General features: G+C 45.5%; 2 protein-coding genes across 14 annotated transcripts in view; both read left to right on the top strand.

The window, feature by feature from the left end:
* The window catches only part of LOC110490483 (membrane-associated guanylate kinase, WW and PDZ domain-containing protein 2), a 295215-nt gene extending 286876 nt beyond the window's left edge, over positions 1-8339 (top strand). For 7 of the 12 annotated variants that reach the window (XM_090200765.1, XM_090200764.1, XM_090200763.1 and 4 more), the window contains 2 exons: positions 214-352; positions 4390-8339. In XM_090200765.1, coding sequence (XP_090056891.1) covers positions 214-352; positions 4390-5201 — 951 coding nt within the window. In that variant the 3' untranslated portion in view covers positions 5202-8339. Of the gene's footprint in view, positions 1-213; positions 353-1621; positions 1733-4389 lie in introns of all 12 variants that reach the window. The other 5 variants (XM_090200768.1, XM_090200767.1, XM_090200772.1 and 2 more) reach the window with 2 other exon arrangements.
* Positions 8340-14206: 5867 nt separating this feature from the next.
* The window catches only part of si:dkey-97m3.1 (fatty acyl-CoA reductase), a 73582-nt gene continuing 66041 nt past the window's right edge, over positions 14207-21747 (top strand). Inside the window, exon 1 of one of the 2 annotated variants that reach the window (XM_090200761.1) lies at positions 14207-14681. In XM_090200761.1, coding sequence (XP_090056887.1) covers positions 14623-14681 — 59 coding nt within the window. In that variant the 5' untranslated portion in view covers positions 14207-14622. The remainder of the gene's footprint in view (positions 14682-21747) is intronic. The other variant, XM_021563887.3, reaches the window with a different exon arrangement.

Below are 21747 nucleotides of genomic sequence, written 5' to 3'. Positions count from 1 at the left end.
TCTCTCTCTCTCTCTCTCTCTCTCTCTCTCTCTCTCTCTCTCTCTCTCTCTCTCTCTCTCTCTCTCTCTCTCTCTCTCTCTCTCTCTCTCTCTCTCTCTCTCTCTCTCTCTCTCTCTCTCTCTATATCTATCTATCTATCTATCTATCTATCTACAGTATTGCTCTCTCTCTCTCTCTCTCTCTCTCACTGTGTTGTCTCTCCTCCTCTCCAGGTAGGGGACCAGATCATTGAGATCAATGGGGACACCACCAGGGACATGACCCACACCCGGGCCATCGAGCTCATCAAGTCAGGGGGCCGGCGGGTGCGTCTGCTCCTGAAGAGAGGCACAGGGCAGGTCCCAGAGTATGGTAGGTTTCCATTCTGTCCCTCGAACCCTGTTGTTTACCCCTCCCCAGGCCAAGGCTAATCCAGCGGTAACACACTCAAATACACCTGCTTACCTTCTAATCTCATCTGATTCCAGTAACACTATAATCACATTTTAAAAGTCACATACACACACTTCTAAAATGATTACGTCTATAGATTATTCTTTACTCGGGCCTCCCGAGTGGCGCAGTGGTCTAAAGCACTGCATCGCAGTGTTGTGGAATCACTACTGCCTGGGATTGATCCTGCGATGCAGTGCGGAAATCGTACAATTGGCCCAGTGTCGTCCGGGTTAGGGGAGGGTTTGGCCCAGCGTCGTCCGGGTTAGGGGAGGGTTTGGCCCAGCGTTGTCCAGTTTAGGGGAGGGTTTGGCCCAGCGTCGTCCGGGTTAGGGGAGGGTTTGGCCCAGCGTCGTCCGGGTTAGGGGAGGGTTTGGCCCAGCGTCGTCCGGGTTAGGGGAGGGTTTGGCCCAGCGTCGTCCGGGTTAGGGGAGGGTTTGGCCCAACGTCGTCCGGGTTAGGGGAGGGTTTGGCCCAGGGTTGTCCGGGTTAGGGGAGGGTTTGGCCCAGCGTCGTCCGGGTTAGGGGAGGGTTTGGCCCAGCGTCGTCCGGGTTAGGGGAGGGTTTGGCCCAGCGTCGTCCGGGTTAGGGGAGGGTTTGGCCCAGGGTTGTCCGGGTTAGGGGAGGGTTTGGCCCAACGTCGTCTGGGTTAGGGGAGGGTTTGGCCCAGGGTTGTCCGGGTTAGGGGAGGGTTTGGCCCAACGTCGTCTGGGTTAGGGGAGGGTTTGGCCGGGGGGGCTTTACTTGGATCTTCGCGCTCTAGCGACTCCTTGTGGCGGACCGGGCGCCTGCAGGTGAACTGTGTTTGCTCCAACACATTGGCGAGGCTGACTTCCGTATTAAGTGGGCGGGTGTTAAGAAGCTCGGTTTGGCGGGTCATGTTTCGGAGGACGCATGCCTCGACTTTCACGTCTCCCGAGCCCGTTGGTGAGTTGCAGCGATGAGACAATTTCGTAATCACGAAATTGGGTAGAAAATGGCCTAAAAATGACAAAAAACATGAACTTTATAACTATAACTCTGCTTATGTCTGGCATGCCTATCTTCTAATGTAGATATTTTCTTCACCCATAGCAATGTCTTTCTCTACTTAATACTTTAACACTGATAAACTTGTCTTTCTCTTGACTAACAATAGTGTAACTCTTCCTTTCAAGGCGTCTGATTTAACCCTAATGATTGGTATAGGTTGTTACTCCCCTTTCCTTAGGAATGGTACCTTCCAGTCTCTCCATGTGCATGAAAAGTGACAAGCATGGCTCCCCCTATTTCTTCCTAATGGGCCACTCTAAAGACACGGTTTGTGACGATCTGCATGTTCCAGTCTAATTCTACTTGGTGTCGTGGTTTGTGGTGCGGTGTATTTTTGTGTGCCCATGCCATGTGTTGCAGCTGTGACTTCCTGGTCAGAACACACTGGCTCCTCCTCTCCACTTCAATCACAGTGACATCAACCTAGTTCCTCAGCCATTTGGACTTTCAAGACAACTAAGGGGGAAACGAGGTCAAATCATGACGTCACTGATCTTCAGGTCGGAAATTCTGAGCTTTATAAAGATGCCAGGGTTTGACTGTTCAAAACTAATTTTCCCAGTCGAGGTTCGTTTTTTTTCTAAGTTCCCAGTTGTCTTGAACACACTTAAATCTGAGATGTCCAAGTTCCCAGTTGTCTTGAACATGGCATATGTCCAAATGGTCATCAGGCCAGCCCAATGGAAATATTATACTGAATGTACACACAATAATACATATTACACATTTAGAAAGATCCATGAACCAACTTTTACAAAATAGTGATTCAAACTGACAGCCACTATTGTCTAGATAGATTAGTCAGAAATATATAGGCAGACTATTGCCTGTGATAAAATCCCACCGTGGTGCACCTTGAGGCCCCCAACAGACATTTATGTCCCCAGCACCTCAGGGAATGACAGCACCTAGCGGCCCACTTGGTAATAAGTCACGATGTGTCAGACTCTCCCTTGGCCTCTGTATCGGAGAGTCACACTCCCGGCCTGTGGGTAGTGAGTTAGCGCTGAGGCTAGCACTGCACATGACTCTTCCACAGCCAGCCAAGGCCTCCACTGTGAAATACAGTCATCAGCACTTAGCTTTGGCAGGTGACCAGGGTCTTTAAACATAGGAAATAGTATTGTCTGTCTCCATCTTCACTGCTAGGAGACTTCTGATTTCCTCTCCCAGGCCATTTATGACAGAGATTTTTTGTTATCTATTTCTGTCTCTCCCTCCCTCCCTCTCTCTCTGTCTCGCTCCCCACCCCTCTTTCTCTCTCTCTCTCCCTCTCTCTCTCCCCCCTTTCCTCCATCAGAAAGGGTTTTTCTATTACCTGCCCGCGGGTGACATAAAGCTGTGAAATACGCACCATGAGCCCATTACACTGTCAGCCAGAGGACGCCATATTAAATCACCAGCGTCACTTTTCATATCAACTATCAACCTGTGTGTTCTGGGAAAAGCAGTCACATAAAAGTGGAATAGCCATTTGTAACATGGATGTGGGGGATTGTGTGGAAACGTAGATGTTTTACAGGCCTAGGTTTATCTGTATACTGAGAGGATGTAGTATTTATGGAGCTTGATGCGCTGCTTCGGAGTATTTAACTACATTTTGCAAAGCGGCTCTGTATTTTCAGCTAGTTTATACAGTACTTTGCGGAGGAAACAGAATTCAAAGCTTATAAAAACTGCATCCTGATGAAATAATGAAGTGGAATAAAAAACGGTTGCCACATTTAGTACCACACAATATGATACTGTGTGTGTGCGCGCGTGCATGACGTTTGTGAGTATGTGGAAGTGTGCATGCTGTGTATTGTGTGGGTGTATTAGTGCATGTGTACATGTGTTCCCTTATACAGAGTAGAGTACTAGAGTATGGAGTTTGGATCCAGTCAGCTAGCTGGGTGGCAGGGCCCTCACCCCTTAGAACAAACAGAGCCGTATCCAAGGTGACAGCAGTCATTAGCTCAGCACACATACTCCCTCCCACAATCCTATTGGGCCACACAGCCTCCATGGGAGATGGTTCATCACTTCAATACAACAAGCAGTGGCTGATGGGTAGGAGAATGAGCTGGTGTGAAATGTCCAGGGTTTCAGAGCGCAACAGGCACCTGCATCGACTGTGAGCCTGCTCACTGAGCTATCTCCAATCACCAGACCTCCCTAGCTGGTCTGGGAGTCCATCTAGTCTGTAATGAGGGCTCATGGAGCTAGCCAAGCCTCCCTCTTTCCCCCTGCTAGTTAGACGATTGGCGCTAGCCTCCCTCGAGGCTTCCCTGCCTACCTGTTTGTGAATGATAACCCTGGGACTGCTAGCTCAGCGATGCAGAGAGAGAAGCTAACAGGCCTTGTGAGCTGCAGCAGCCTCTCAGGAGAAGGTAGAGCCCTGTAGGTTTAGCCACTACCGTGGTTACTCAGCCCAGAGCACTGGTGGGGAGTCTCGAACCCGCAGGTTCTCTCTCCCGAGCCAGGCTGAAGCACTGCCTGATTCAGCACATCATCCATTCCATTAAACCTGTTTTGTGATTTTTCTGTCCACTTCTTATAAGTGCTGAGGCTTTAAAGGGAGCTAGGGAACTGAGATGTATGCTGCCTAAAAGTGAACTTGTAGTGTGTGACTTATAGGAGTGAAGTGATATTTCACTTGCAGCCCATACCACAAAGACTGGGTTTGATTGTTGTGATTGCTACAATATGGCTGCTGTCATCCATGTAGACTAGAGGCGTGTTTTTTGGCTTGGTGTGTGTTGTTTGGTTAAAGCTATAGATTCATAGATATATTTCAATAGGGCGAACTTCCACTTAAGTCAACTTTTCACTCAGTCTCCCATTGACATCCATGCATGACTAAGTAAATGGAAGGTAGGATTCGCCCCTGACTGTTAAGACTATCCTTTCCCATGTCTAACTGTGTGTTTGTGCCCCAGCAGACAGTACCTCCCCCTGGGATGCACGCCCTTCAGCCTCCCCAAGTCTGTCGGAAGTAGCCCTGCCCCCAGACACTCTGACCATGCCATCGCCCTCATCTCATCTGACCCCGCCCCAGCAGCCCCCAGGCCCCAACCTGGCTCGCCTGCCACCGCAGGAGGTCCCGTGGGAGCCGGCGGCGCAAGAGAGCAGGAGGGTGGAGCGCTCCCAGAGCCCCCGGAAGGCCTCGACCGAGCCGCATAATCCGGATCAGACCGGCCACGGGAGGAGGGACCGCGACCAGCCCAGCGGGAGTGGCTGCAGTAGTGGTAGGGCCAAGCAGAAAGAAGGTGGCAGGTCCACCCGCAGAGGGAGCTGCCCCAAAGACGGAGGGCCGGTGAGGGATGAGCTGCTACCTGGGGGAGGGGAGCCCAAAAGCTCCTCCAGGGGGAGGTCTAAGGAGAGGATAGCTGGGGAGAGCAGCAGCACGTCCCACGGGAAAAGAGAACCCACACAGTCCCCGACGAAAAACTCCCAGCCCTCATACACAAACTCTAACGGGAACGGCGGCAGCGGTGGTACTCAGAGCAGCAGCAGCAGTCACCCAGACGTTAGTGTCGGGCATCAGGGGGAGCCGGCGCAGGAGAAGCCCAGGCCCAGAGAGGCAGAGAGGGGCCCTGGAGAGACCCGGCCCTGCCGCCCCAACAAGAGCACCAGCAGTGGCAGCGCAGCAGCAGGTAGGAAGGCCACCGTGTCCCCTGGGCCCTGGAAGATCCCCGGCTCTGACAAGCTGCCCAGCACCCTGCGCTCGGGCACGTCCACTGTGAGCAGATAACACCTTGGAGTATACCCACTACCAGACCCCCAGGCCGGGCTACACTAAGCCTGGCTAGCCCCTTCATTGACTCCCCTCACCCTGCCTGCACTCCCCTACCCCACCCTCTAGACCTCAGATGTAAAGGGGGGTTCCTCCATGCGTTTTTAGAGAACCATTTTTATTTATATTGTACTCTAAATTATTTTGAGAGATATTTTACACCGACCACCTTAAGAACTGGAAAGCATCCACTTAAAAATTCAAAACAAGAAGAAACCAAGCAGAATGTGTGTAGCGTGACGGGATCCTTGAGCAGTGTTAAGGGGTCCGAATACAGGAACTTCATTTGGAAGTGCTCAAATCCCCACAGCACTCCAGTCCAGGACGTACATGCAAATTGAACCACTCACCGATTGGTTGACTGTGACACTGCAGTTTTTTTATACAATGGAGTCTATTTTATGAAAGGAATGTTGAAGAGGGGTTGCCTGTTTTTGTGTATTTTAAAAAGAGAGAATGAAAACCAGAACTAGAAAAAGAGTATACGCATTAATGGGACTTTGCCTTAAATAAGAGACTGTACGAGACTGAAGAAGCTATCCCGAGGAATCTATCAAGTGGTATAGAAATAAATCTATTATATGATGAGTATTAATATGTGGGACATGTGATCATCTCTAATGCATACCTAGTCGGGCCAATGGTAGCTCTGAGACGCCTCATAAGCTAGACGAGCGAAGGAGCACAACACCGTTTTTCAACACTCCCTTATAACTCCACAGCCCAGCCTATGATATTGCATTTCTAGTCTATGTGGACCCATTCTACGAGACTGCAGTGGACTCTAAGGGCTGTACGTGCTTGAATCATCAACGGTTGGGTCACAGGAGATACATCTCCCCCTCACTGTGCTTCGCGAACAAAGCAATTTGCTGAGGTTTGTCTGGTGGAGAGAGTGAAGAAGGCTCATGGGATATCGGGGCAGAGTGCCTTACGATCAGGGACAGACTGACAGAGAGGTCTGTTATGGACTTAACGAACCTAGAACACTCTCTAGACTGATGTGGTTCAATCCAGGCTGCTACCGTACAGTCAATACCAATGTCCCAATATTCATATACATCTGTGCCATGACGGACATTCATGTTTTTATATCTGATTGTTGAAATGTGTTCACTATATTTACAGACCCCACAGTATTTATTTGGTCAGAAAACATTAGCAAATCTTTCCATTTCCTTACAGATTGAAGACAGTTCCACAACTTTTGGGGTTCTGTTGGTATCTCATCGTGAGATATCGAAACGTCTAGGCAGAACATCTCTAACAGATGGTGTAATCGTGTTTGGGTGAAAATATGGCACGTGTATGAAAGCAGGAAACTACACTAGTATTTCTGGTGGGGATCAGAGGGAGAGAGAAACATTGCCATTTGTCACGAGCTCATTCATCACAATGTGTCTAATGGTCTGTGGCTTCACTTAACGCTGTTCATTTACACAACACATGAAACACGTTTATCTCCCAAAGACGCATATGTATACATTACAACTGACAACTGTCTGGATATTCATTCAACATTTGTTTAGTCTCTAAGTGATGCCGTCTACATAGCCAGCTACGTTAATATACTGTATATATACACACATCTCTCTCTACCAGATTGTGTCCCAATTAATGTTGGAACTCTAGACAGTGGAGGCTCTGTCAGTGGCTCTGTCTGAACTTTACTGTCACCAGTTTACACAGATACACAGTTAGACACACACACACGTCCCTTAGAACCGCCTTGTCACCCGATGACTAAGGCAGAGTTATTTGTTTTTTAAACCCTCTCAAACCCTCTCTCTGGCCCTGGGACTCACAGAAGCTAATTCATCTGTTGCTCTGATAACTATTATACTGTACATGGAGATGTGGAGAGACTACAATCATCTAGACATTATGATCATTGACAGACACAAGAATCATTCTTGGCGATAAAAGAAAAGTCATTAAGGAGCAATCCGAATGTGTCCCCTTTAGTTTCTGCAAACATCTGATTTTTGAGTGGTAATTTGCCGTGTCGAGCTAACAATCCAGCAAAGAGAGGACGACATTGGCAGAACAAAGCTGCCCCCCCCCCCCCTCCGGGTGGAAGAAATGCAGACAGTCTTTCAGAATAGGAATGATACGAGAGAGGTGAGTGATGCTCGGGGGCCGTTGGAATCTCTATTTACGAGAGGAAAAAATACTTGGTTCAGAGAATTGCCATATAAATTGTGCTGGGGAACTGACCCTGAGTAGACAGGAGTCTGTGGCTCAGCTGCTGTCTGGGCCTGTTTGAATACTCTCTTCCTTCTCTCTTTTCTAACATTGTGTAAGAACAGTGGTTACTTCAAGTAAGTAGGCAGCAGGTAGCCTAGAGGTTCACAACGTTGGGCCTGTAACTTAAAGGTTGCTGGTTTGAATCCTAAGCGACTAGGTGGAAAATCTGCCCATGTGCCCTTGAGCAAGGCACTTCACCATAATTGCTCCGGATAAGAGCATCTGTTAAATGACAATAAAGACGTATATAATAATGTAAAACAGGTACATGTTCATTCATGTTAAGTGTCACTGGTTACTTCAAGAAAGGATTCATTTGAACAGTGCCACTGTGTTCACCCCACACACAACCATTCCTATAGTGTCTGGCCAGTCCTGACTGTATACTGCACCTTCATCACTAAGCCTATCATGACTTCTGTGTAGACTAGAGACAAGGGAGAATGTCCTTCCTTCGTTACACAGTTCGCCACTTTTTCTCGTCAGAGCAGTCCCCCATTGAGGCAAATATCAGTACTTTTCTATGGACAGATCAGAAGAGACAGGTATATCTAAAACGGTGAGTGTGTTGAAGACTGGCGGCACGTACAATACATGAACCCCCTGAGCCTACCTAATGCAGCAGGGTATCACTGTGTAGTGTTATTATTAGCCGTGTTATTGACCTTGTACAGGTGTGTCGCTATTATAAATATGACTCAATGTATTATTATGGATAGTCCCAGACTATAAGTGAACGACCTATTTTTATGAAATGCAACACTATGGATATATTAACTTTTGCAGAAATCTTGTTTACCGTAATGATATGCTGTCAAATAAAATTTTGACTCGGTGTAAAGTATTCAATTAAGATCGAGCTGTCACTGATTTATGAGTGACTGAGTTGATGGATGGCCTTATGGCAGGTGAACAGCTTGCCCGGGGGTGTATTCATTAGTGCAATCCGTAGTAAAACGTTTTGCAACAAAAACAAAGGTTTCTTATAGGACAAGTTCAGGATAGTTCCTCCGTGTTTTGGCTTGTTTGCTTCTGTTTTGTTCCAAGTGAAAACAACTCAATTTGCCCAGAGGTACATACAGCAGGATCTCCCCAACCGTATGACCACATGAGGGCAATGCTGTGTAAGGAAAGAATGCAAATCACTGATTTCAAAATGACTATTGTACATTCTTGTTGTTTCCACTAGAGAGCACTGTTGGCTCGTTTTTGGTTTTCTGCATCGTTTCGTAACATTTTCCTATATATAAATGCATAGGTTATTTAACCTATTTAACCTGTTCCAAATATTCCTCCTGTGATTTTAATAGGCACTCGAATCTGGTCTACTTTATTTGAGATATGCACAATCTGACTGGTTAGGCTAAGCAACAACAAACATGCTCACTTGGCCTTAAACTACCTTTGTCTGCCATTATTTTTGGCAAAACAAGATATATTTTATCAAATCTATCTCATACTTGACTTTACTAGCGAAAGTCTTGTAAATGTACTTTACTTGAGAAAGTAATTACATTTTGATTAGATATTTCTTGACCTTTCAATCAGCGCATTTTGACTAGAATTCTTGAGTTCTGTAATCTTCACTTTTTAACGTCACAGCTACCAAATCAAACTATTTGTCACATGCGCCGAATACAACAAGTGTAGACCTTACCGTGAAATGCTTACTTACAAGCCCTTAACCAACAGTACAGTTCAAGAAGAGTTAAGAATCAGCACTTGCGAATGCGGAATTTATGGAATGAAAACCCACCTCACCGGTGAGTCGCCACGGATCTAAACCAGCATTGTCGTTCCTTTCATAAAGCGAGGCTTACTGACAGCTATTGGTATGCAGAAAGGGTGGCTCGTCAGGCAGGCTGACCGGTAGATGAGATAATAGACACCCTAGAGCAGTGGTCACCAACGTTTTCTGAGTCAAAATGCAAGCCGAAATCTACCGCTAAGATAAAAAATTTTAAAAAAATAAACATGACTTTAAAACATGTTGTTCCTCGCAGAACATTTTAAACTGTAGGTATGTGATCACCCTGGCAATAGAGTTTGTGTGGTATTACTTGTGAGGCACAGCTGAGTGAGCATAACAATGTGCTTATTGTTTTACTGGACTGATGGCCTGCATCTGATGGTCCGTCTGAGGGGTGGAAGCAGCGGTGGTTCGGGTGAGAGGCAGGCTCACCGCTGCCCCCTCCCCTCAGACACACCATCAGATGGTCCTACTCCGCTGAGAAACGGGAGCACAGTCTTCCAGCTGATGGTGAAATATAAGTCGCACTGCATTACTTCTGGTTCATGCACCAATCCATGTTGTTACTCCTATGACCAGAGAAAGTGAAATATTCCTCGATATTAAAAAAGACACAAGCCAAATAATAATGAGACCTTATCGAAACGTGCATTTAATGACTTATACAAATGTTTCACAAAGTATTGACAGTGCTGAATACCAATTTAAACATGAACTTACTCATTAAAAACAGCAGCTGTATTCGTTGTCTAGTTTTAATGGTTTTAAAAGTTTTGAAATTTCACATTATAATTTTTTGCTGTACGTTCGAGGCTTCTTTTTACAGTCTATGGCTCGAGGAAACTGCGCAGACACGATGATCTGATCTATCTGATTGACCAGCGTTAGACCTATAGGTGCTCTTGATTTGATCTCTGGGCTGTCAGGGAGACGGAGTACTACCTTCAGACAAATGAAATGGTTGAAAATGGGAACACTTTTCCTTCCCGGCCCTAGGGCTGCTGAATCAAGTACATCTAACGGGAACAGCTCAAAATGAATCCAAAAAAATGTACGGCAAGGCTTTCGCGATCGACCGGTTGGTGACCAATGCCGGAGAGAGAGAGGCACCACAGGAGAAACCCAGACAACCCCTCCTGCTGATGCAGAGCCAGAGGCTGAACTAGAAGCAGGATGGGGCTGATGTATTATCCTCAGTAAAAAATCAACCGTGGGCCATAAAAATGTTCCAAGTGTTCCACTGTGAGAACTACTGTGCCACACGAACTATGCGTTCATATACTTTATGTGCAAACTATGTCTACCATCATGACACGTGAACCGGTTCTTCCACCTGGATGGCAAACTCTTAGCTATGATGGAGGAGCTGGATTTAAGAACATTGAATGGGATAACATGTCAAGACACAACTTGTATTTCCACAAAGAGCAGATTTTCTTCTGTGATCATAACCCCCCTCCATTAACCCTACTGGGTTCAGACATGCTTGAGAGTGTAACATGGTAAATAGGAAGTTACTATAAGGGTGCAGGATACATTCTGTTCTTTACACATTTATAAAGAGCTGGTTGATAGTCAGTAGTGACCTTAGGCTGGTTTTACTGGATGAGAGAACAGTACCAGATTCCATCCCAGTGCTCCACTCCCTACCTAGTCTACTGAATGTACGAGGAAAACCTGGGCATTCATCTGGTGTGAATGAACGGAGGGCCTTACCTCTCTCTCAGGGAATGTTAGAATCACTCCCTCACACTCGACCAAGGGTCACCAAACATTTACCGCAAATATTAAATGTGTCTTTAACATGTTACTCTGAGAAATATTGACCTGTCAATGGATCCTCAATTTTGATACAAGGAAAACCTGTCTCCCTACTCGTTCTCCTGGCCAGAGGGAAACATCTATTCTCTCTCTCTCTCCGTAGGCCACAGCTGCCAGTCTGTGTAACGGAATGTGTTATCTGAGGTGAGGCTTGCATCAGAGCAGTGAAACACTCCCATTCTTTCCTTATCCTTTCATCTGTTACCTTGTTTTCTCTGCTGGCTCCTGTGGTATCGAGGAGCGGAGCCGGATCACTCACTCACTCACTCACTCACTCACACACACACACACACACACACACACACACACACACACTGGGGCTGTGTGTCTCATCCTCCTTACAGCCACCGTGACCCTAAGGGCTGGGGTCAATTAGAATTGAAAGAAGTTAATTCAAGAATAGATTTTAATTTAAAATCCAAAAATGAAAAAACATTTGAAATAAATACACTATATATCCAGCAGTAGGTGGACACCCCTTCAAATTAGTGGATTTGGCTATTTCAGCCACACCGGTTGCTGACGGTGTATAAAATCGAGCACATAGCCATGCAATCTCCATAGACAAACATTGGCAGTAGAATGGCCTTACTGAAGAGCTCAGTGACTTATAACGTGGCACCGGCATACTGTAGGATGACACCTTTCCAACAAGTCAGTTCGTCAAATGTCTGCCCTGCTAGAGCTGCCCCAGTCAACTGTAAGTGCTGTTATTTTGAAATGGAAACGTCTAGGAGCAACAACGGCTCAGCCGCGAAGTGGTAGGCCACACATGCTCACAGAACGGGACCACCAAGTTCTGAAGCGGATAGTGTGTAAAAATTGTCTTCCTTGGTTGCAACACTCACTACACAAGTTCCAAACTGCCTCTGGAAGCAACGTCAGCACAAGAACTGCTCGTCAGGAGCCTCATGAAATTGGTTTCCATAGCCGAGCAGCCGCATACGATCACCATGTGCAATGCCAAGCATGGGCTAGAGTGGTGTAAAGCTCGCGGGCCATTGGACTCTGGAGCAGTGGAACCACTCTGGAGTGATGAATCACGCTTCACCATCTGGCAGTCCGACGGACGCCAGGAGAACGCTACCTGCCCCAATCCGTCAAATCAAATCAAATTGTATTTGTCACATGCGCCGAATATGACAGTTGTAGACCTTACAGTGAAATGCTTACTTACAAGCCCTTAACCAACAATGCAGTTTTAAGAAAAATAAGTGTTAAGAAAGTATTTACTAAATAAACTGAAGCAAAAAATAAATGTAAAAAATTAAATAATAATTTAAGAGCAACAATAAAATAGCAGTAACGAGGCTATATACAGGGGGTACCGGTACAGAGTCACTGTGCAGGGGGCACAGGTTAGTCAAGGTAATTGAAGTAAAATGCACATAGAGGTAAAGGGACTATGCATAAATAATAAACAGAGAGGAGCAGCAGTGTAAAATGCAAATAGTCTGGGTAGCCATTTGGTTAGCTGTTCAAGAGTCTTATGACTTGGGGGTAGAAGCTGTTAAGAAGCCTTTTGGACCTAGACTTGGCGCTCCGGTACCACTTGCCGTGCGGTAGCAGAGAGAACAGTCTATCACTAGGGTGGCTGGAGTCTTTGGCAGTTTTTAGGGCCTTCCTCTGACACCGCCTGGTGTAGAGCTCCTGGATTGCAGGAAGCTTAGCCCCTGTGGTGTACTGGGCCGTACGCACTATCCTCTGTAGTGCCTTGCGGTTGGAGGCTGAGCAGTTGCATAGTGCCAACTGTATAGTTTAGTGGAGTAGAAATAATGATCTGGGGCTGTTTTTCATGGTTCGGGCTAAGGCCCCTTTGTTCCAGTGAAGGGAAATCTTAACACTACAGCATACAATGACATACTGGACGATTCTGTGCTTCCAACTTTGTGGAAACAGTTTGGGGAATGCCCTTTCCTGTTTCAGAACGACAACGCCCCCTTGCACAAAGCGAGGTCCATACAGAAATAGTTTGTCGAGATCGGTGTGGAAGAACTTGACTGGCCTGCACAGAGCCCTAACTTCAACCCCATCGAACACCTTTGGGATGAATTGGAATCACCCAACATCAGTGCCTGACCTCACTAATGCTCATGGCTGAATGGAAGCAAGTCCCCACAGCAATGTTCCAACATCTAGTGGAAAACCTTCCCAGAAGAGTGGACGCTGTTATAGCAGCAAAGGGGGTACCAACTCCATATTAATGCCCATGATATTGGAATTAGATGTTTGACTAGCAGGTGTCCACATACTTTTGGTCATGTAGTGTAGCTTCTACTCCTCAGTTTCTTCTGAGAGGAGAGAGAGAGTCTTTCTTATCTCTTCTCATCTTTTTACTTTTTTGTTATTTTAGGGATAAAATCTTGTGTTGAAAAGCAGAGGGAATGGCCTTAGGTAGACTTTCCCTGTGAATAGTTCAAGTGATATAGCCTACTGTACACGACTCTCAACTCATGTGTTCATAACTTTCTTTTCATAGAGCAAATCACTGCCCTGCCCTGAATGGTGGTTCAAATCACTGCCCTGCCCTGAATTGTGGTTCAAATCACTGCCCTACAACGAATGAAAGTCCCTGTTGGAATGGGTGGAGTCAGGTGGATGGAGGCTTGCTCCTTGGCAACCTTGAAGATGATACACATGGGATTTGTTTTGAATGCAGGCTAATGCTAAGCGAATTGCAAGATATTTCACAGCAATTTAGTTTCCTTACACTATTCAGTGCTTGTTTTCTCACATAAACTGAAATTGAGCGAACAGTGTAGAATTTTAGCAACCAGGAAGTGACAGAACTATTTCCACTAGATAACACAGCCCCAAAGTCAGAACGGCTTTCCCATTTTGACAGCAGGAAGCTCTGGCTTTCCCATTTTGACAGATGCAGCTTTGGCAGGAGAAATCAGTAGGCGAATATCACAGCCAATCACAACACTGTGAAACACAATCATTCCACTATTACTGCAGATATATAATGAATGTTTTGTGAAATTACAATGCAAAAGGAAAAATGAATCCTGTGTAGCACCTTTAAGTACTAAATGACAACTTATCATGTTCTATCATGAAGTGTCCATTCAGTAATTGGAGAACATGTCTTCTTGACATGATGGAGATGTGTGAGCTTCCTTAGATGTGGGCTGGTACTTGCAGAAGAAAACCTATCACCTGTGGTTGGTTGTTTGTTACCTGTATCCAATATCCATACAATTCCGTTCACAACCAATGTGTTTGGTTATACAGTGGCCTGTGTTAAAGCCTTGATTTTGTTGCTGAACATCCTCAAAAAAACTAAGGATGGCACCAGGAAAGGGGCCGTCTCAGGTGAACCAAAATAACAGAACACAACGGTTTCCGTAGCTGAGAAAATGTGCATCTATGTCTGTCTGTCTGGAACACGCCCTCCGGTTTCTCTCATCCCATATCATCAACAACCACGTTCCTCCTCTGTATTCAGTGGGGAGACATGAGAGTGGCCGGCTGGCACGGTCTAGGACAGTGAAAATTCCACAACGAGACGTTTCGAAGGAGCAGGCAGCAAGATCTGCATTCTCAAGTTGAAAGCGCATGTTTCGGTTCTGGGTCGCAAACCTACAGCCAACACATACAAGGATATCCTATCCAAGGTAAGATTGCTTTTACTCGTTTTTAAATTCTTCAAATCCCGTTTTGGTGTAAATGTATAAGAAGGTGCTGGAGTGAAGGACTGAAGCATCTCTCATTCCCCAGTCAGATTTGTCTGGGATGGGAATGTAGAAAGCGTGCCCATTTGACGCCTTCTGTTTGTTTACAAACATGCACACTAGCTTGCTATGATGAACATTTAATTTGGCGAACATTTAATTTGGCCTAGCCATACTGTGATTGCTTTCATTAATGTCTTAACATGATTGAGTGAGTACGCGCGAGCTACAGTGCCCGATTCTACCAGCGGCCACTCAGTCCAGTCCAGTCTCTACAGTATATTCAGTACCTTGCATAGCTTTCTGTAATGTAAATCCTCAGAATATTTCTGCGTGCGTAAATATTGTTCCTTGTAGGCCCACATAAACTAGCTTACAATAGCCCAAAATAACTGAACAAATCAGCTAGATAAATGCTTCAGAATAAAAGGAGGCGGTAAAGCCGGGAAAATGACTCCGATAGAACTGTCATATTGGTTTATTGTGCTGCGCTTTCTCATGGGGAATCAGCGCTGGCGCTCATTGAGTAATCAGAGGTCGGCGAGTGCTCTCTCTGCGCGCTGAAAGTGAAGCGCGGGTTCTCTATATTGAGCAACAAGGTTCATAAATGATTGGGGGAGAGAGAGATGTGTTCTGACAGTATTGTTATCTATGTTGTGTAACTGCCTTAGAATTGATTTCGAATTAAAATACCTCAAATGAACAGGAAACCATGTTGTAGGTAATGTTGACAATGTGTGTGTCCTTTGCTATCATTGGCCATTCGAATTAGCTAGTATCCACCACTGTATTATGTGGGTCTTCCAGTCGTCAGATTTGAATTTGAGTTCATATAGTCCTTTACAACATATCTGAGGTGGCTGACCCCAGACCATAAGCCTATATTTGCACCTTGATGGGCTCCTAACTTTTAAATGTGTGAGAATCCCTGTTGACCTTATACAACACTGCAGAGGTGAGGAGAAGGAGAGTGAGAGCCAAATTGACCTCTGCAGTCACCATATATGCCAGTGGCTTTGAGCCAGGTGTTGGGGTCCAGAGGTATGTGGTGTGAGAAAATAGCTTGTTATGTCACTTGTCATCAGTTTAAAAAACAAAGAAAACGTAGGAAAGCTAATGTCTTGTGGTGGCTTCTGAACATAGATGTCACAGATAGGTTGAATTATCCTCAGAGACTGGCACTGGCCTATATTTACTTTTTGTTCTGTTAGGAGACCTCAGTGATGATCTGCTCTTGTTCACAGCCAAGTAGTTATGTGTATGAATATGTGCATGGTGTAGCACCTGACAGAGTACACATTGACACTTCATTCCCCTCGTAAAAGTCCATGTAAAAGCAGCGCTACATTCTTGTACACTCATTCCAGTAAGGTACGTAGTAATGCAATTTACTGAGAACATTACGCTAGAGATGACCGTTGACCCTCTTGACTGAGCATTAAGGAGTTCTAAATTACACCCTCAATTTCCAGGGGCATACCCTCTCCATTCCTTTGTGCTCACTGCACTCTCTCTCTCTTTCTCTCTTCTTTACTGTCTCTGAGCCATGCTTATCCATTTCACTCTCTCCTCTCCTCTCTCCTCCTGCCTCTCCCTCTCTTATTTCTTAGTATGGATAGGCAGAATCAGACAGCTTATTCTCTCTTACTCACTTCCTCTCTCTCTGTCTCTCTCGCTCTCTCTCTGTCTGTCTCTCTCTCTCTCTCTTTGTCTCTCGCTCTCTCACTCCCCCCTCCTTTAAACAGCCGCTGTGCTTTCTCTCTCTGTGCCAAAGTGTGTTTTATTCTCCTGGCACTCTTTGCCACCATGCTCTTGCCCATTGCCCACAGAGAACAGGGTGGCATACACATCACAGATGCATCATGGGTGAACTCAGTGGCTGTGGGCATCATCATCCGTTCCTGGTTGAGTCTTTCCTCCCCACTTAGATAAGTCCCGTCCTCCTTTCAACTCGTGTTAATTTCCAGAAGTAGAAGTTTGGGGTGGATGAGTTCTGCAACAGCCCCAAAAGCACTTCTAGAAGCATCTATTTGTAGAGCAGGTTTGAATCTGTCAGGACCAGTAGGTTCAGTCAGGAGACCTGCAGGGGTTTTTGTCAAAGAGGCTTTGTGTTATGCAAACACATCAGGATGCTTGTGGGTGGATGGATGTTTTGTGGGTTAAAGCTTGTGTGATGTGGCACGCTGTAACTGTAGGGTGTGCTGCAGGTGCTCTGGACCTAAGGGTTAAAAGAAAAACACACCTGTTGAGAATCAGAGATATTCCACTGCATGAACTCCTCAACTGTGTAACCGTAAATAACCTCCTCATACAGATGCTTAAAGGAGCAGTTAGCAGTTGCTACATCCATTTTTGGAGTTATACATTAAATGATATGTATCCATTGAGCTTAGTTCAACTGTCATAACCCATCAGATTTTATTTTTTACCTTTATTTTACTAGGCAAGTCAGTTAAGAACAAATTCTTATTTTCAATGACGGCCTAGGAACAGTGGGTTAACTGCCTGTTCAGGGGCAGAACGACAGATTTTGTACCTTGTCAGCTCGGGGATTTGAACTTGCAACCTTTCGGTTACTAGTCCAATGCTCTAACCTCTAGGCTACCCTGCCTGTTTACTCCAATATTTGTGAACAAAGTAAATGTAAACGAACACTGTTTATCTTAAAAAACATGGTTAAAACATGGTCAGTCCTTACATCCATAGCTCTGTCTTTGAATTTGAGAGTGGTCCCATTGCTCCAGCCCTATCCCCTGCTTTTTACCCACACAGTGGTGGGGAGACGCTTTGTTGTTATTTTAACTGCTTATTGCTACTTTTAAGGACCCCATTAAAAAAGTGCTGAAGAAAAGGTAGACCTCAAACTTTAACAGTCTCATATGTTGAATGCAAGGACCTGCATGCTGTTGGGATTGTCTATGAGGGGAATGAATAATGTAGGAAAATGCATAGGTAAGGAGAAGTGTAGTCTGATGTGTTTCCTGTGATGGGTTGAAGAGGTCAGGCACAGGAGCCATGTTAATGGGACTTGATGATGCACTTCACCCCTAGACAATACAAACCCATTAGACTGAAACAATGGGAAAGGAAACTTTGCTTTGACTACTTGCTTTGTAGGATTTAATGTTTATTACTGCTTTAGTTAACTTATTAGAGGCATATCTGTGATACCATTACTTCAACTTTGCTTCTGTTCCAATACCGTTCCATAATTAGTGTGACCATGTAATCTATTTAACTGGCTGATTTTGTTCTGTGTTTTTGGTTTTGTGTGATTTGTGTGCTCATGTTAGTGTGACCATGTAATCTATTTAACTGGCTGATTTTGTTCTGTGTTTTTGGTTTTGTGTGATTTGTGTGCTCATGTAATAGTATAGCTTCCGTCGCTCTCCTCGCCCCAACCTGGGCTCGAACCAGGGACCCTCTGCACATATCAACAGTCACCCTCGAAGCATCGTTACCCATCGCTCCACAAAAGCCTTGCAGAGCAAGGGGAACCACTACTTCAAGATCTCAAAGCGAGTGAAGTCACCGATTTAAAACGCTATTAGCGCAAACTACCACTAACTAGCTAGCCATTTCACATCCGTTACACTCACTTTTGACCTCCTCCTTTTCCGCAGCAACCAGTGATCCGGGTCAACAGCATCAATGTAACAGTATAACTTTAGTCTGTCCCCTCACCCCGACCCGGGCGCGAACCAGGGACCCTCTGCACACATCAACAACAGTCACCCACGAAGCATCGTTACCCATCGCTCCACAAAAGCCACGGCCCTTGCAGAGCAAGGGGAACTACTACTTCAAGGTCTCAAAGCGAGTGACGTCACCGATTGAAACGCTATTAACGCACACCGCCGCTAACTAGCCAGCCATTTCACATCGGTTACACTCAGTGCCAGTGGAGATGCTAATCCTGTCAATGAGGGACTTGGCACAGCAGGATGTGAGTAACACTAAACATACACTGTTAAATATGGCCCTATTCCCACTCCGAGAGCTGAAGGAGAGTCTGAGGAGCAGAGTGGCCAAAGAGATTTCTACTTTTCAATTCACACTACATCCTTGCCTTACCTTTCGTTGTCTGGCAATCCTACATTCTTGGTCTGCAGCTCAAATTGATCGTAAATAAGTAGCCACTAATTATGCAAAAACTATTTAATAATCCAAACAACTTTTCTATTAAAACATATTTCAGTATTGAATAATGCAACCAAACCATACCACACTCTTGAGTAATGCAACAATCCACAAGCATTTGCAGACAATTAAATAATGATGGGGGGAAAAAATCGATACTGTTACAGGAATATAATATTTTTTACGATATATCGTATTGTATAGTTGTACCTGCATCAAAACTCCAGTATTTTTTCCTTCATAGCTTTCTCTACATCTTCTTTTTAAATAGGGAGTCAATGTCACGCTTGCTCCCGCTTCCCCTCCGCCAGGCTGTCCATCATTACGCACACCTGTCACCATCATTACAGTGCAATATTGGACTCACCTGGACTCCTTCACTTTGTTGATTGCCCCTTATATATCTGTCTGTTCCTCAGTTTGTTCCCTGTGTCAACATTAATGTCATTTTGTTTCCCCTGTCCAGCCCACGTCATACCTCAGCCGGCTCGTCAGGCTTCCTCGACTCGTCGGGCTTCCACGCCTCAGCCGGCTCATCCGACTCCCATGTTCCCCATGTCAGCATTAATGTCGTTTTGTTTCCCCTGTCCAGACACTGTCCGTGTTCTGTTTCATGTCCGTTGTTTATTAAATGTTCACTCCCTGTAATTGCTTCTCCTCTCCCAGCGTCTGTCCTTACAGCCAATTAGTTTTCTCATGGCTCTCTCTTGTCCCTCTGCAGCAGACATATGGTGAGCAATATGTTTGAAACACGTAGTCACAATAATCACAGTATTGAATCGCAAGACATATAGAATCGATAATATTATCTCGTGAGGTCCCTGGCAATTTCCAGCTCTATAATTAAAAGGGTTCATTTTCTCGTACACAAATTAGCTGACAATACACAGCTAACTCCTGCTAGCTAGCTAACTAACAACATGCTTCATGATCAAGTAGCATTAGCATATCATTAATTGATGTTTACCCTCCCATACAAATATAAAAATACAGTAATGTTATACAGTGTCTTTAAATTTGCATACCACCCCAACAGATCTACAGATGACACAATTTCAATTGCATTTCACACTGCCCTCTCCCACCTGAACAAAAGGAGAAATAACCATGTGAGAATTCTGCTCATAGACTACAGCTCAGTGTTCAACACCATAGTCCCATCCAACCACATCACCAGGTAGGGACCCTTGAACTGAACCCCTCCCTATGCAACTAGATCCTAAACGTCCTGACAGACCGGCCCCAGGAGACGACGGTAGGCAACAACACCTCCTCCACGCTGACCCTCAACACAGGGGCTCCTCAGGGGTGTGTGCTTAGTTCCCTCCTGTGCTCCCTGTTCGCCCACGACTGCGTGGCCATGCACAACTCCAACACCATCATCAAGTTGGCTGACGACACAACAGAGGTAGGCCTGATCACAGACGCCGATGAGTCAGCCTATAGGGAGGAGGCCAGTGACTTAGCAGTGTGGTGCCAGAACGATAACCTCTCCCTCAACGTCAGTAAGACGAAGGAGCTGATCTTGGATTATAGGAGAAAGAGGGGAGAGCACGCCCCCATCCACATCGACGTGGCTGTTGTGGAATGGGTCGAGAGCTTCAAGTTCCTTGGCGTCCACATCACTAAGGACATGGTCCACACACCCGCACATTTGTGAAGAGGGCATGGCAGCACCTCTTCTCCATCGGGAAGCTGAAAAGATTTGGCATGGGCCCTTGGATCCTCAAAAAGTTATCCAGCTGCACCATTGAGAGCATCTTGACTGGCTGCATCACTGCTTGGTGAGATGCGCTGCTCTTGACCGCAAAGCACTACAGAGGGTGGTGCGGACAGCACAGTACCTCACTAGGGCCAAGCTCCTTGCCATCCAGGACCTCTATATCAGGTTGTGTCAGAGGAAGGCCTGAACAATTCCCAAAGACTCCAGCCACCCAAGCCATAGACTGTTCACTCTCCCTTCTGTCTGGCAAACGGTACTGGAGCATCGGCTCAGGGACCAACAGGCTTTGAGACAGCTTCTATCCCTAAGCCATAAGACTGCTAAATGTCCGGACTGCTAAATATTCAATTAATGGTACCCAAACTATCTGCACTCTCTATCTTGCACTGACCCTATGTACACTCACTAGACTATATGTGCACACCATATACTCACTCACTCACTCACACACTCACTCACTCACTCACTCACTCACTCACTCACTCACTCACACTACATTGACACTCCCACACAAAACCCACACACATTCACATACACTACAAACACACACACACAACACAAACACGCATACCAACACAACGCAAACACACATAAATACACATTACACACACGCACATTCATACACTTTTACACTCATAATTTACTGCTGCTACTCTGTTCTTTATTTTACTCTTATTATCTATCCTGATGCCTAGTCACTTTACCCTGCCTTCATGTACATATCTACCTCAAATAGCTTATTATTATCTATCCTGATGCCTAGTCACTTTACCCTGCCTTCATGTACATATCTACCTCAAATAGCTTATTATTATCTATCCTGATGCCTAGTTACTTTACCCTGCCTTCATGTACATATCTACCTCAAATACTTTATTATTACTGTATCTATCCTGATGCCTAGTCACTTTACCCTGCCTTCATGTACATATCTACCTCATTATTATCTATCCTGATGCCTAGTCACTTTACCCTGCCTTTATGTACATATCTACCTCTAATACCGTATTATTATCTATCTTGATGCCTACAGTAGTCACTTTACCCCACTTCAAATTCCTTGTGCCTCTGCACATTGATCTGGTACTGGTACTCCCTGTATATAGCTCCAAATTAATCTGGTACTGGTACTCCCTGTATATAGCT

This window comes from Oncorhynchus mykiss, chromosome 15 (assembly GCF_057628025.1).
Source record: "Oncorhynchus mykiss isolate SJ-2025 chromosome 15, ASM5762802v1, whole genome shotgun sequence".
Classification (NCBI taxonomy): domain Eukaryota; kingdom Metazoa; phylum Chordata; class Actinopteri; order Salmoniformes; family Salmonidae; genus Oncorhynchus; species Oncorhynchus mykiss.
This window is presented reverse-complemented; position numbering and strand designations above follow the sequence as displayed.